General features: G+C 38.2%; 1 protein-coding gene and 1 pseudogene across 4 annotated transcripts in view; both read left to right on the top strand.

Moving 5' to 3' along the window:
- GPBP1 (GC-rich promoter binding protein 1) overlaps positions 1-11356 on the top strand; it is an 81496-nt gene extending 70140 nt beyond the window's left edge. For all 3 annotated transcript variants that reach the window (XM_053590291.1, XM_053590292.1, XM_053590290.1), the window contains 3 exons: positions 12-199; positions 7980-8082; positions 10867-11356. In XM_053590291.1, the coding sequence (XP_053446266.1) occupies positions 12-199; positions 7980-8082; positions 10867-11025 (450 nt within the window). In that variant the 3' untranslated portion in view covers positions 11026-11356. The remainder of the gene's footprint in view (positions 1-11; positions 200-7979; positions 8083-10866) is intronic.
- Positions 8114-9059, top strand: LOC128585221 (28S ribosomal protein S35, mitochondrial-like; annotated as a pseudogene). The gene has a single exon (XR_008379951.1). The product of XR_008379951.1 is annotated as a 28S ribosomal protein S35, mitochondrial-like (transcript).
- Positions 11357-12752: the final 1396 nt, after the last annotated feature.

The following is a 12752-nucleotide window of genomic DNA, read 5'->3' as shown; positions in this document are numbered from 1 at the left end:
CTAAAAATCAGGATGACGACTCCTTTAATTTACATAACAGCAATAGCACTCACCAAGAAAGGGATATAAACCGGAACTTCGATGAAAATGAAATTCCTCAAGAGAATGGCAATGCCTCGGTGATTTCCCAACAGATAATTCGTTCTTCAACCTTCCCACAAACTGATGTTCTTTCAAGTTCACTTGAGGCAGAACACAGGCAAGTATTTATTTTTACATTTCTCTTTTTCTATAGAAAAAGATACATCTATACATTTTTTCTTTTTTTCTATAGACAGGATTTCAATTACAGTGTAATTTGTTAAATAGGTTTATTGAGATAAAATTTATATACCATAAATTTAACCTGTTTTAAGTGCATAGATGAATGGATTTTAGTATATGTTTTCATACTTGTATAAATGTCATCACAGTCTCATTTAGAACATTTTCATCACCATAGAAAGAAACCTTGTGTTTATTTGCACCTATTCATTTGCACTATGTCCTAGACAACTACTGATCTACTTTTGTGCATGGCTTCTTTCAATACACACAGTATTTTCAGGATTTCTTTGTATTGTAGCATGTGTCAATACTTTTTGTTCCTTTTTACTGATGAATAGTATGCTGTTTAGCTATACCAGTTTCTGTTCAATTGATGGATATCAGTCGTTTCTGCTTTTTGACTGGTGTGCATAATGCTGCTATAAACATTCAAAGAGTGTAAGTTTTTGCGTGACGTGTTTTGTTTTTGTTTTTGAGACAGTCTCACTATGTTGCCCTTGGTAGAGTCTGTGGCGTCACAGCTCACATCAACCTCCAACTCTTGGGCTTAAGCGATTCTCTTGCCTCAGCCTCCCAAGTAGCTGCAACTATAGGTGCCTGCCACAACGTCTGGCTAATTTTCGGTTGTCATTGTTTTTGGCAGGCCCAGGCTGGCTTCCAACCCACCAGCTCCAGTTTACATGGCTGGCACCCTAGTCACTGAGCTATAGGCGCTAAGCCTATGTGACATGCTTTAATTTCTTCCTTTTCCCTTTCTTTTCTTTGAGACAGTTTTCACTCTTTTGCGCTGGGTAGAACGCTTTGGCCTCAAATTAACTTAGCTCACAGTAACCTCAAACTCCTGTGCTCTACTGATCGTTTTGCTTTAGCCTGCCCAGTGGTGGGGACTACAGGTGCACACCACCACACCCGAATTTCTGTTTTTCTTTGTTGTTGTTGCTGTTTTTTTAAAGTAGAGATGGGGTGTCATTCTTTCTCAGGCTGGTCTCAAACTCCTGAGCTCAAGCAGTTCATCTGCCTTATCTTCCAAAGTGCAAGGGTTATAGGTGTGAGCCGCTATGCCTAGACTACATGTTTTTATTTCTATTGGGTAGGCATACTGCTAGGAGTTGATAATTGCTGGAAAATACGATAACTTTGTGTTTAACATTTTGAGAAACTGCCAAACTATTTTCCAAAATGACTTCCTTATTTTACCACCTCTTTAGTAATATAGGTTTAGTATCTCCATATTTTCACCAACACCTGGTACTATTAGTCTTTGATTATAGTCATTCCGATGGGTATGGGGTATAGTATCTCTTTGTGGCTTTTAGTCTACATTTCCCTGATGACAAATGTTGAATGTCTTTTTTTTTTTTTGAGAGATTCACTCTGTTCCATGGGTAGAGTACCAGAGTACCATGGCATCATAGTTCAAGCAACCTCAAACTCTTGGGGTCAAGCCATTGTCCTACCTCAGCCTCCTGAGAGTTGGTACTACAGGCACCTGCCACAATGCCCACCTGGCTACTTACTTATTTTTAGTAGAGACTGGATCTTACTCATGCTGGGTTGGTCTCAAACTCCTAAGCTCAAGCAGTGTATGTGCCTTAGCTTCCCAGAGTGCTAGGATTACAGGCATAAGCCCCTTGCACCTGGCTTGAATGGCTGTTTATGTACTAATTGGCTGGTTATCATCTTTAGGAGAAATAACCTATTAAAGTACTTTGTCTGTTTTTACACACGATCTTTCAAGGGTGAGAAGTGATTACTTTGTCCATTTTTAAATTACATTCTTTTATTATTAAATTGTAAGAATTCTTTATATATTTTGTGTATAAGTCTCTTACTGTATATATGATTTGCAGATATTTTTCTCCCATTGTATGAGTTTTTTTACTTTCTCAGTGGTGCCTTTTGAAGTGCAAAAAGTTAATTTTGTTGAAGTCCAGTTCCATCATTTCTTTTCCTCATATCACTTATGCAAATTTTCTGTATAGTGTAAGGTAAGAGTTTCATCGTTTCCTGCATGGACAGGCAGTTATCTGTCTGTGCGTGTGCGTGTGTGTGTTGTGTTTATTCTAAACTCTGAAGAGCACTCTCTGGTTCTGTCACAGTAGTCTTAACCATTTTTAGCATAGTACCCTGTTAAGTGGTTTAGTTATCAGAATGGAAGAGCATTCAAATCTATAGCATGCATTTATTTTTACAGTGAAGAGCAGATGCCTGTAGCTCAGTGGGTAGGGTACCAGCCGCATATACCCAGGCTGGTGGGTGCCTGTAGTCCCAGCTACTTGGGAGGCTGAAGTAAGAGCATCACTAAAGCCTAAGAGTTTGAGATTGCTGTGAGCTGTGACGCTACGGCACTCTACTTGAGAGCCACATAGTAAGACTTTGTCTCATAAAAAAAAAAAAAAAAAGCAGATGTTTTGTAGGAGTGACTTAACCCTTACTGTGTTTTTTAACAAAACCACATGGTTCAGCATTGGTACATAAAGGATTTGAGGAGTGCTGCTCATTTCCTTTTGAATAAAGTGTTAAAGGATTAAAACTAAAGGACAGAAAAATGTTAATTTATACACTTTTATTGTCATGTATTACTCTGTAATTATTTTGTGTAATCTGAATTGTTTCTCCCCTAAAAGTTCTTATATCTTCTAGGAGTAGGCCTAATGTGGAATGATACTTACTAATGGCCCAATTGATTGAATTTTTTTTACAAGTTCTCCTAGAATCTCATTTAATTCTAGGACAGTAGGAAACTGGTTATACCTGATTGTGATAACTTGTAGAATTTATTCATAATTTCTTTGTTTTCATTAAGAAATCTAACCTTCATATGGCCAGAAAAGTCCATTTTGTTCGCTACTGTATCTAGTGCTTAACTTGTCTAGCACGTAGAGTAGTGCTTGACATATATTGTGGTTTAATTTGTTAAATGGATAAAATAAAAGTTGTCGTGTTTTACTGTTTACTTTGTAAAACATTTATATACATATTAAATATATCAGTTGAATTTAATAATCAGGTGCCAGTAACATGATGCTCGAGGATAATTCTTTTGTTTAGATGTTAAACCAATAAATTAATCAGGCACATATATTATTAGTTTTATTGTGGAATGTCAGTAACTTTATCTCGGGGCACTGAGATTATCCTCAACATCAAAGGCATAGTTGGTCATCTTGTTGAGGTAAGCAATAAATGAATTAGTAGAAATGAGTGCTAGAGAAATTCAAGCGTACTAAGGGATATAGGACATTATGGCTTGGATACCAGTCAGAAAGTTTTAATCAGGATCTAAATTAAATCTTAAAGGATGAGACATAAATAAGGGGGGCAAGAGTATTGGATAGTCATTCTGAAAGAAAAAGGGATGTGAAGGAATGTTTAGAGTTGAGTCTAAACCTAGTTAGTTGTAAGGGTAGTGTGAGTGTTGGGTTTTTTGTTTTTGTTCTTGTTTTTTTTTAAGAGGCTATTAGTATCTTGACAGCAATAGAAAATTTACTTGATGGATTTAAAGATGATGTTTAAAAGTCAGGGCCTTAGAGATCTATCTATTCAAGCCTTTAATGTTTCAGGTGAAGAAATAGGGGAGTGAAGGAACTGATCTGTTTTATAACTGGTTTGTAGTAGGGTAGGAATTGTGACCTATGCCGTCTGATTTCTCATCCTATGCTTCTACAGTAAGGACTTTGAGTTCGTTTTTTGTTTTTTTTTGGAGACAGAGCCTCAAGCTATCGCCCTGGGTATAGTGCTGTGGCGTCACAGGTCACAGCAACCTCCAATTCTTGGGCTTAAGTGATTCTCTTGCCTCAGGCTCCCAAGTAGCTGGGACTACAGCCCAGGTTGGATTCGAACCCACCAGCTCTGGTGTATGTGGCTAGCGCTTTAGCTGCTTGAGCTACAGGCGCTGAGCCAGGATTTTGAGTTTGTTATTATGATGTAAATAATGTTAAAAGGTTATTCTTTAGGCACAGGGAAGCCACTGGAAATATTTACCACAGGATGGTAATTGTGACAGTGGTATTAGGATGATTTGGTGATAGTTTGAAAGACGTGAGAAGAAATTATTTAAATGAAAAGGCAAAGTATAGATGTTTGCTAAAGTAATATATTTATGCATCGATTAACCCTTCGTGGAGTGCTCAGAAATGAAATGTGCCAGTTGTGGCATGCAGATATCACCATTATGCTACACAGCATGCTTCTGGACAGTCTTTGGTTTCTTACTAGCAAAATAATTCACCCAAGTTAGTTACACTTTCCACTGTTTGTACAAGTTATTTTAGGCACAACTGTGAAAAATACTGAGAATGAAGCATATGATGTTTACAGACTCAAGTAAAGTAATATAATAGCAACATGTGTCCTCAAGTTTTTGTTTGCAAAATGAATAGTGCCTACAGGCGTTGTTAGCTGAAAGGAATATCTTCTTTGAACACCTAGGCATTGTTTGCCATCAGAAGGTTAAAGACAGGGATACATTCTGAGAAATACATGATGATTTCATGTAATGGTGATATCATCCATTGTGTGCATATCAGTGTTGGCATAGGCTAGTATTTCCTAGGCTGTGTGGTATAGCCTGTTTCTTCTAGGCTCAAAGCTGTATGATATGTTAGTGTACTAAATAACTGTAGGCAGCTGTAACAGTGGTAAATATTTTTGAATTTAAACACGTGAACATTAAAAAGTATGGTAACATTATAGTATCACAATCTTGGGATTATGTGTCATGTGCTTTCCATCTTTGACCAAAGTGTCACTGTACAGCACTTGATTCTAATTGAGGAGGAAAGGGAAATATATAGGTTTTTTTTTTTTTTTGAGACAGAGTCTTACTTTGTCACCCTCAGTAGCGTGCCATGGCATCACACAACTCACAGCAGCCTCCAGCTCTTGGGCTTAGGGGATTCTCTTGCCTCAGCCTCTTGAGTAGCTGGGACTACAGGCACCTGCCACAATGCCCGGCTATTTTTTTGTTGCAGTTTGGCCAGGGCTGGGTTTGAACCCTCCACTCTCAGTATATGGGGCTGGCGCCCTACTCACTGAGCCACAGGTGCAGCCCTGAAAACTGTTCTAGGAACAGTTGATAATTGTCCTGTTACAGCCTCACTTTTTTTTTTTTTTTTGGTCCATAGCCTCTGGAGAGAAGGTGGAAGAGGGGAGAATATAGATTTAGAAATAGTTGCCTTTTGTTACATTCTTATTTATTTATTTATTTGAGACAGAGTCTCCAGCTGTCGCCCTGGGTACAGTGCCCCCCTTGGTGGAGTTCTGTAGCATCACAGCTCACAGCAACCTCCAACTCTTGGGCTTCAGCAATTCTCCTGCCTCAGCCTCCCAAGTAGCTGGAACTACAGGCGCCCGCCACAACACCTGGCTTTTTTTGTTGTTGTAGTTGTCATTGTTGTTTTAGCTGGTCCAGCTGGGTTCGAACCCGCCAGCCTTGGTGTATGTGGCCGGCACTCTACCCACTGAGCTATGAGTGCTGCCAGTATATTCTCCTTTATAATAGTTAAGGTGGTAATTATTTTCATCTGCATTATTTAGTTACAGTTCACTTTGGAAAAGTAAAAGAAGCAAAAGTCTGAATCTAGCAAAAGCAGTTAGATTGTTCTACTAGTCTAGATCTGTAGACTTTGGATTATAAAAGTGGATATAAATAGCATTTCCAAGGGAGGCCTTCTTGGTTAAAGGGTAAAGACAAATGCATTGAAAAAGGTTAAGTGACTAAAAGGAATGAAATAATTAATGCTGATTGTAACATCTTGGTCCAGAGACAACGGGGTGCTGAAGCACAAAACAAAAATTCTCTTACGAAGGCATCAAGTAGGCAAGTTGTACTATGGGACCTTGACAGCGCTTCTGCATGTTAAGTTTTATTCAGGATCCATGAGTGCTGATGTTCTGTAGCACTCTAGGAAAATAGGTGTAAAAGTGTACAAGCAGTTTATGGGTGACAGGTATTAGTTGAAGAAGTAGTTATAAACACAAGAAGCCTTCAAAAAGTTGAAAATGGAAATATATGGCAAAAAAAAGTTTTCTCAACATAAACTCAACCAAATTCAACACACTTTTGTAAGCAATGGTACTAGCCATTTAGTCCATGACTAAAAAAAGTAGGGGTTCTAGGAATTCATCTATGTCAGTGTCATCTTTTTTATATCATTAGCTGAAGAAAAATGGGTGTACTTTCCAGATTATTTTTAAGATTAGGAAATGAAGTTTGAAGGAGCCAAATCAGGAATATAAGGTGAATGCCTAATGATTTCCCATTGAAAGTCTCCCTAAATTGCTCTTGTTTGATTAAGGGAATGAACAGAAGAATTGTCATGGTGGAGAAGAATACTCTGATGAAGCTTTTCTGGATACTTTTCTTCTAAAGCTGTGGTTAACTTTCTGAAAACACTCTCATAATAAGCTTTTGTTACCTACCATTCTTAGGCCTCTAAGAATATAGACAAGCAAAATGCCTTGTGTATCTTCTAAAATTTTGCCATGATCTTTGCTCTTGACCAGTCTGCTTTTGCTTTGCTGGACCACTTCTGCCTCTTAGTAGTCATTAATTGTGCTTTGTCTTTAGAAATGTACTGGTAAAGCAGTGTTTTATCTTCTGTTATAGTTCTTCAAAGAAATGCTTTAGGATCTCGATCCCATTTATTTAAAATTTCCATTGAAAGCTCTGTTCTCTTGGGCACCTGTTCTGGGCACAGTGATTTTGGCACCCACCACTTGAAAGTTTGCTCCACTTTAGCTTTTTGGTCAGAATTGTGTAAGCTGAACTAGTTGAGATGTCTGTGGTGTTGGCTATTTCTACTATAGCCACTGACCCTTTTCAGTTAGGGACACAAGCAAGATGATTTTTTTTCCTTATAATTTGATAAGGATGGTTTGCTGCTGTAGGCTTCATCTTCAACATCTGTTCCCTTTTTAAAAGAAGTTATCCAGGCTTGGCATCTGTAGCTCAGTGGTTAGGGCGCCAGCCACATGCACTGGGGGTGGTGGGTTTGAACCCAGCCTGGGCCTGCTAAACATCAGTGACAACAACAACAGAAAAATAGCCGGGTATTGTGGCGGCACCTGTAGTCCCAGCTATTTAGGAGGCTGCGGCAAGAGAATCCCTGAAGCCCAAGTGTTGGAGGTTGCTGTGATTGTGACACCATGGCACTCTATTGAGGGCAACATAATGAGACTCTGTCTCAAATAAAACAAAACAACAACAAAAAAGTTATCCATCTATAAGCTGGTGATTGAGGGTGGAGGGCATTGTCCTCATAAACTTTTTGTAAAATATCAGTGATTTCGGCATTCCTCTATCCAAGTTTCACCGTAAATTTGGTTTTTATTATTTCTTCAATTTGTAAAATAACTGCAATTGTTGGCTCACGCCTGTAATCCTAACACTCTGGGAGACTGAGGTAGATGGGTTGTCCTGGGCTCACAGGTTTGAGACCAGTCTGAGCAAGAGCAAGACCCCATCTCTGAAAAATAGCCAGGCCTTGTTGCAGGCATCTCTAGTCCCAGCTACTCAGGAGGCTGAGTCAAGAGAATCACTTGAGCCTAAGAGTTGGAGGTTGCTGTGAGCTATGACGGTACAGCACTCTACTGAGGGTGACAAAGTGATACTCTTTCTCAAAAACAAACAAACAACAAAAAAAACCCAACTAGAATTGTCCTACTTGTAGGAAGCTCTAGATTAAACAATTTCATCATCTTATTTTCAGATTGTTGAAGGAGATGGGCTGGCAAGAAGACAGTGAAAATGATGAAACATGTGCTCCTTTAACTGAGGATGAAATGAGAGAATTCCAAGTTATTAGTGAACAGGTAAGAAAAATCCACATCATAGGTCCTTGCACCATGGCGGCCGCCGCTCTTGCGGCGTGGCTGGCTCTACAGCCGGGGGCCAGAAGTTTGCGTGCATTCTCTATCGCCACGTCCCCACAGGTTCCGAGATTTAATCCGCAAAGAACATCCAAAACTGAACGGCCGCCGAAAAGAAAGGCACTGCCTCCAAGGACAGAGAAAATGTCTGTTGACCAGGACTGGCCTAGCGTTTACCCTGTTGCAGCGCCATTTAAACCCTCTACAGTACCTCTTCCTGTCAGAATGGGGTATCCAGTAAAAAAGGGCATGCCCATGGCCAAGGAGGGCAATCTAGAACTTTTAAAGATCCCTAATTTTCTGCATTTGACTCCTGTAGCAATTAAAAAGCATTGTGAAGCTCTTAAAAGTTTTTGCACTGAGTGGCCAGCTACACTGGACAGTGATGAGAAATGTGAAAAGCATTTTCCAATTGAAATTGACACTGCTGATTATGTTTCATCAGGACCATCTGTTCGAAACCCCAAAGCACGAGTAGTAACCTTAAGGGTGCCCTTTAAAGAGACAGAATTATGATTATGCAATGTATCTACTAACAGTTTTATATCATGAGTCTTGGAAAACTGAAGAATGGGAAAAAAATAAGACTGAAGCAGACATGGAAGAGTATGTTTGGAAAAACAGCTCCTCAGAAAAAAATATCCTGGAAACACTTCTCCAGATTAAAGCTGCTGATAAGAATACAGAAGTAAATAAAGAAGAGCTCCTTAGTACTAAAGAAGTTGAAGATTATAAAAACTGTGTTGTTAGTCTTAAGAACGAGGGGGACAATGAAAATTCCCTTTCTCAGTACAAAGAATCAGTGAAGAGACTATTAAATCTGACATGAATTACGAAGTAGAAAAATCTGCTTGATTTATTAATTTTATGGTATACATAATCAAGATCTAATTGGACATAAAATTGAAAATGTTAAAAAAAAAAAAAAAAAAAAAAAAAAAAAAAAAAAAAAAAAATCCACATCATACAAGTTCACTTTTAAATTGCCTGTCTGTAACTAGAAAAACAAAATAAATAGGTAAGCATTTGTTGGGGGGTAGGTTTTTTTGTTTTTTCTTTTTTTGAGACAGAGAGTCTCACTTTGTTGCCCTTGGTAGAGTGCTGTGGCGTCACAACTCGCAGCAGTCTCCAATTCTTGGACTTAAGTGATTCTCTTGCCTCAGCCTCCCAAGTAGCAGGGACTACAGGCACCCACCACAACGCCTGGCTTATTTTGGTTATTGTTGTCATGGTTGTTTGGCAGGCCCAGGCTGGATTCAAACCTTTCAGGTCTGGTGTATGTGGCTGGCTCCCTAGCAGCTGAGCTGCAGGCACCGAGCCTGGGGGGTGGTTTTAAACAGTTTGATTTAGGAATCTATCACTTTGTATTGTCCTCTGGCGTCATATTTCACAGCAGTCTCCAACTCTTGGGCTCAAGCAATCCTCCTGGCTCAGTTTTTTCTATTTTTAGTAGAAATGTGGTCTCACTTTTTCTCAAACTAGTCTCAAACCTGTGAGCTCAAGCTGTCCACCTGCCCTGGCTTCCCAGAGTGCTAAGATTACAGTCATGAACCACTGTGCCCTGTCACCCTCCCCCACCCCCCTTTTTTTTCATGTTTTACTTTTTTTATTTCACATTAATATGAGGGTACAATTAGGTTATGTTGTTTCCATTTGTAGGTAAAGTCCAAGTTGTAGTTGACCCCCTTTACCCAGGAGATGTGCTGTATACCTTTACATTCTGCCCTTTAGGTGAGAGTTTATCAATCCTCCACCCCTCTCCCCGACAGGTCTCCTAACTTGTTTTTTTCTTAAAGAGACAGTCTCACCAGGCACAAGAGATCTTCCACCTCAGCCTTCTAGCTCAGCCTGTGCAGTACCTGGGATTATAACTGTGCACCACCATGCCTGGCTGAGATGCCTTTGTTTTTTAAACAAGTCTGTAATGATGACTTCCTTAAACTGTTGGGTGTGTAATAGTTAATATAGGGTAAATAATAAGTCTATGATCAGTCATTTTCAAGACTTGTTGGGGATAGGGTGATCAGTAGAGAACATCATTTGCTTCTCAGCTCACCTTTTATCCTTTTCCTTGCAAGGATATTTTATATTCTAAAATATTTTGTTTTATGTCTCTTTAGTTTTTCTTTCTTTTTGTTTTGTTTTCTTTGTTTGAGGTAGAGTCTTGCTTTATTGTCACAGCTAGAGTACATTCCTGGGCTCAAGCAAGTCCTCCTGTCTCAGCTTCTTCAGTAGCTGGGACTTCAGGTGTGTGCCACCACGCCTGGCTAATTTTTCTGCTTTTGTAGAGAGGACGTCTTACTCCTCTTTCAGGCTGATCTCAGTTCCTGACCATAAGCATCTGTGCCCAGCTCCTAATTTTTTTCCTGAAAGAGTATTAGGAAATGTTTGATAAAGCATCAGGAAGCTGAGATGTTTTTCCTTATCAATTCTAGAATTTTTTTAATTGTTCTGTTCATACAGAGCCCATTTTCTATACAGAGATGTTATTGATATTGTCATCTTTAAAACATGTAAATGTTTTAATGTAATCCTTGAGGAAATTAGTCATGCTAATGTTATAATACAGTGGATTTGGACTTGTTCTAATTTTAAATTTTTTAAAGAGTGAATTTAATATATTGAGTCTCCCCCCCTACACTTCTAAAAATTGGTTATCTTTAATTATCATAGTATTCTTATTAGGTAAGAAACTCTTGGATAATTTGTTTGTTTTTGGCATTTTAGTTACAGAAGAATGGTCTGAGAAAAAATGGTATTTTGAAAAATGGCCTGATCTGTGACTTCAAGTTCGGACCTTGGAAAAACAGCACTTTCAAACCCACAATTGAGAATGATGACACAGAGACAAGTAGCAGTGACACATCGGATGACGACGATGTGTGAAGGATTTCCTAACAGCTTTAGAAATTTTAGTGTGATACATCTTTCATACAGTTTGGGGTGAATTGTAAAAATGAAGAACTATAATTTATGTAGTGAAATACCCCATTAGAAGATTTTTTTGGGGGACTTCAATATGAAGAAAACCAAGAATGTTGTGTTGGGCTGTGTTGAACATTATTTCTCTGTAAATGAATGTTGTAGAAATGAGGACTTTGGTTGATCCAGCATTGACTTTCTTCATCACTGCAGCATTTCTCTGACTAGCAATGTGACGATGTAACAAATGAGATTTTCTCATTTAATAATAAAAAATTGTGTAATGTTTTGCAAAGCTTCTGTCTTAAAATGTCCAGGTCTTAAGAAAAAAGGCAGCTTACACTGTTTTGCTTGCAGAGTCATATCTTTTCGTACAATGGAAATCCTCAAGTCCACTTTGTGTGCTCCTCGAACCCTCCCCCAAACAAACAAAAAGGAAAATGTAGCATGTTGGCTAAAACTGGAGCAAAATGCACTAAAACATTAATTTCCTGAACTCAAATGTTGTACTAGTCACCTTTAAAATATAGATTGCTCTTTAGCCATTTGTAGTGCAGTAAATGTTACAGGAAAGACTTGCCACATTTTCTTCCAAATTTTAAGAGGTGATTTTCAAGAGCTTTATTTGGATATGTTGTCAGACCAGGATTTTCAGAGTTGATGGAAAAGAGTCTTGTGGGAAAACTTATTTTGATAAATTATTACACATGCAGAAAAACTGATCACACTGACTGGATCTGTCCACAACATGGAAAATAAACTGGATTTTCAGAATGTTGTTGTTCTCTGTAGTGTTCAGATATTGGTCTCTAAACACAAACATGCTTCATTCACTTACTAAAACAAAGTTATACCTTAAAGTTATAGTTTATTAAAGATGGTGATCACTTTCTGAGGTTAGAAAAAGCTTGGCCTTTTCATAATCAAATGTACAAGGTTTTTAAATGAATGAATGTTAAGCAACTACTTTGTTTCATTTGCATATTAATTTGGAATCTTTTTTTATGTTCTGCTGACCAAAAGAGTATTTTGGCTCTGTGTGGATTTTGATTTTTCTGCTTTTGTTTACACTCGTTTGCCTTTAACCTCCATACTCATGTTTTTAAATATATTCTAATTGTAAAGAGCATAATCTTTTAGCAGAAACATTTGAAGTTTTATGTCTGACCTAATCTGAAGAGTTTGTTGTTTTTCAAAATTGTGTTTTCTCAGAAGGCTGCAGTATTTTTGCTGTTTCCAAATCAGTACCCTGCCCAGACTCTCCTACCTTCACCAGAAACTATATAGTTTGTTTTTCAGAGACTAAGGACAGGGAAGTTAAAGCAAAAGCAGCACAGGTGTCCACCTCCACACTCCTTGAGGATGAGTGAAGAGTGGCAACAAAGTATATATATTTCAAGTTAACTTTTAAAATAAGCTTATATAATTTGCCACGATTCAGTGTAATTAGCTATAAAGTTAAATGTAGCATTAGCCATAAGATAATCTAAAGCACACTTGGACAAAGCTGTTACCATATATTGAATGTCTTTGAGACTCTGAGATTGTTCTTTATTTGATTAATAGATTAATGAAGTCTATCAGATGTGAACTGTATTTGCTGAAATAAGCTATAAGGGACCTGAAAAATGTGGTTTACATTTAAAATCTACTTTATTGTGTATTTCTGCTTTCAGAAAAGATTCTGTAAT

This window comes from Nycticebus coucang, chromosome 1, assembly GCF_027406575.1.
Source record: "Nycticebus coucang isolate mNycCou1 chromosome 1, mNycCou1.pri, whole genome shotgun sequence".
Taxonomy (NCBI): Eukaryota; Metazoa; Chordata; class Mammalia; order Primates; family Lorisidae; genus Nycticebus; species Nycticebus coucang.
This window is presented reverse-complemented; position numbering and strand designations above follow the sequence as displayed.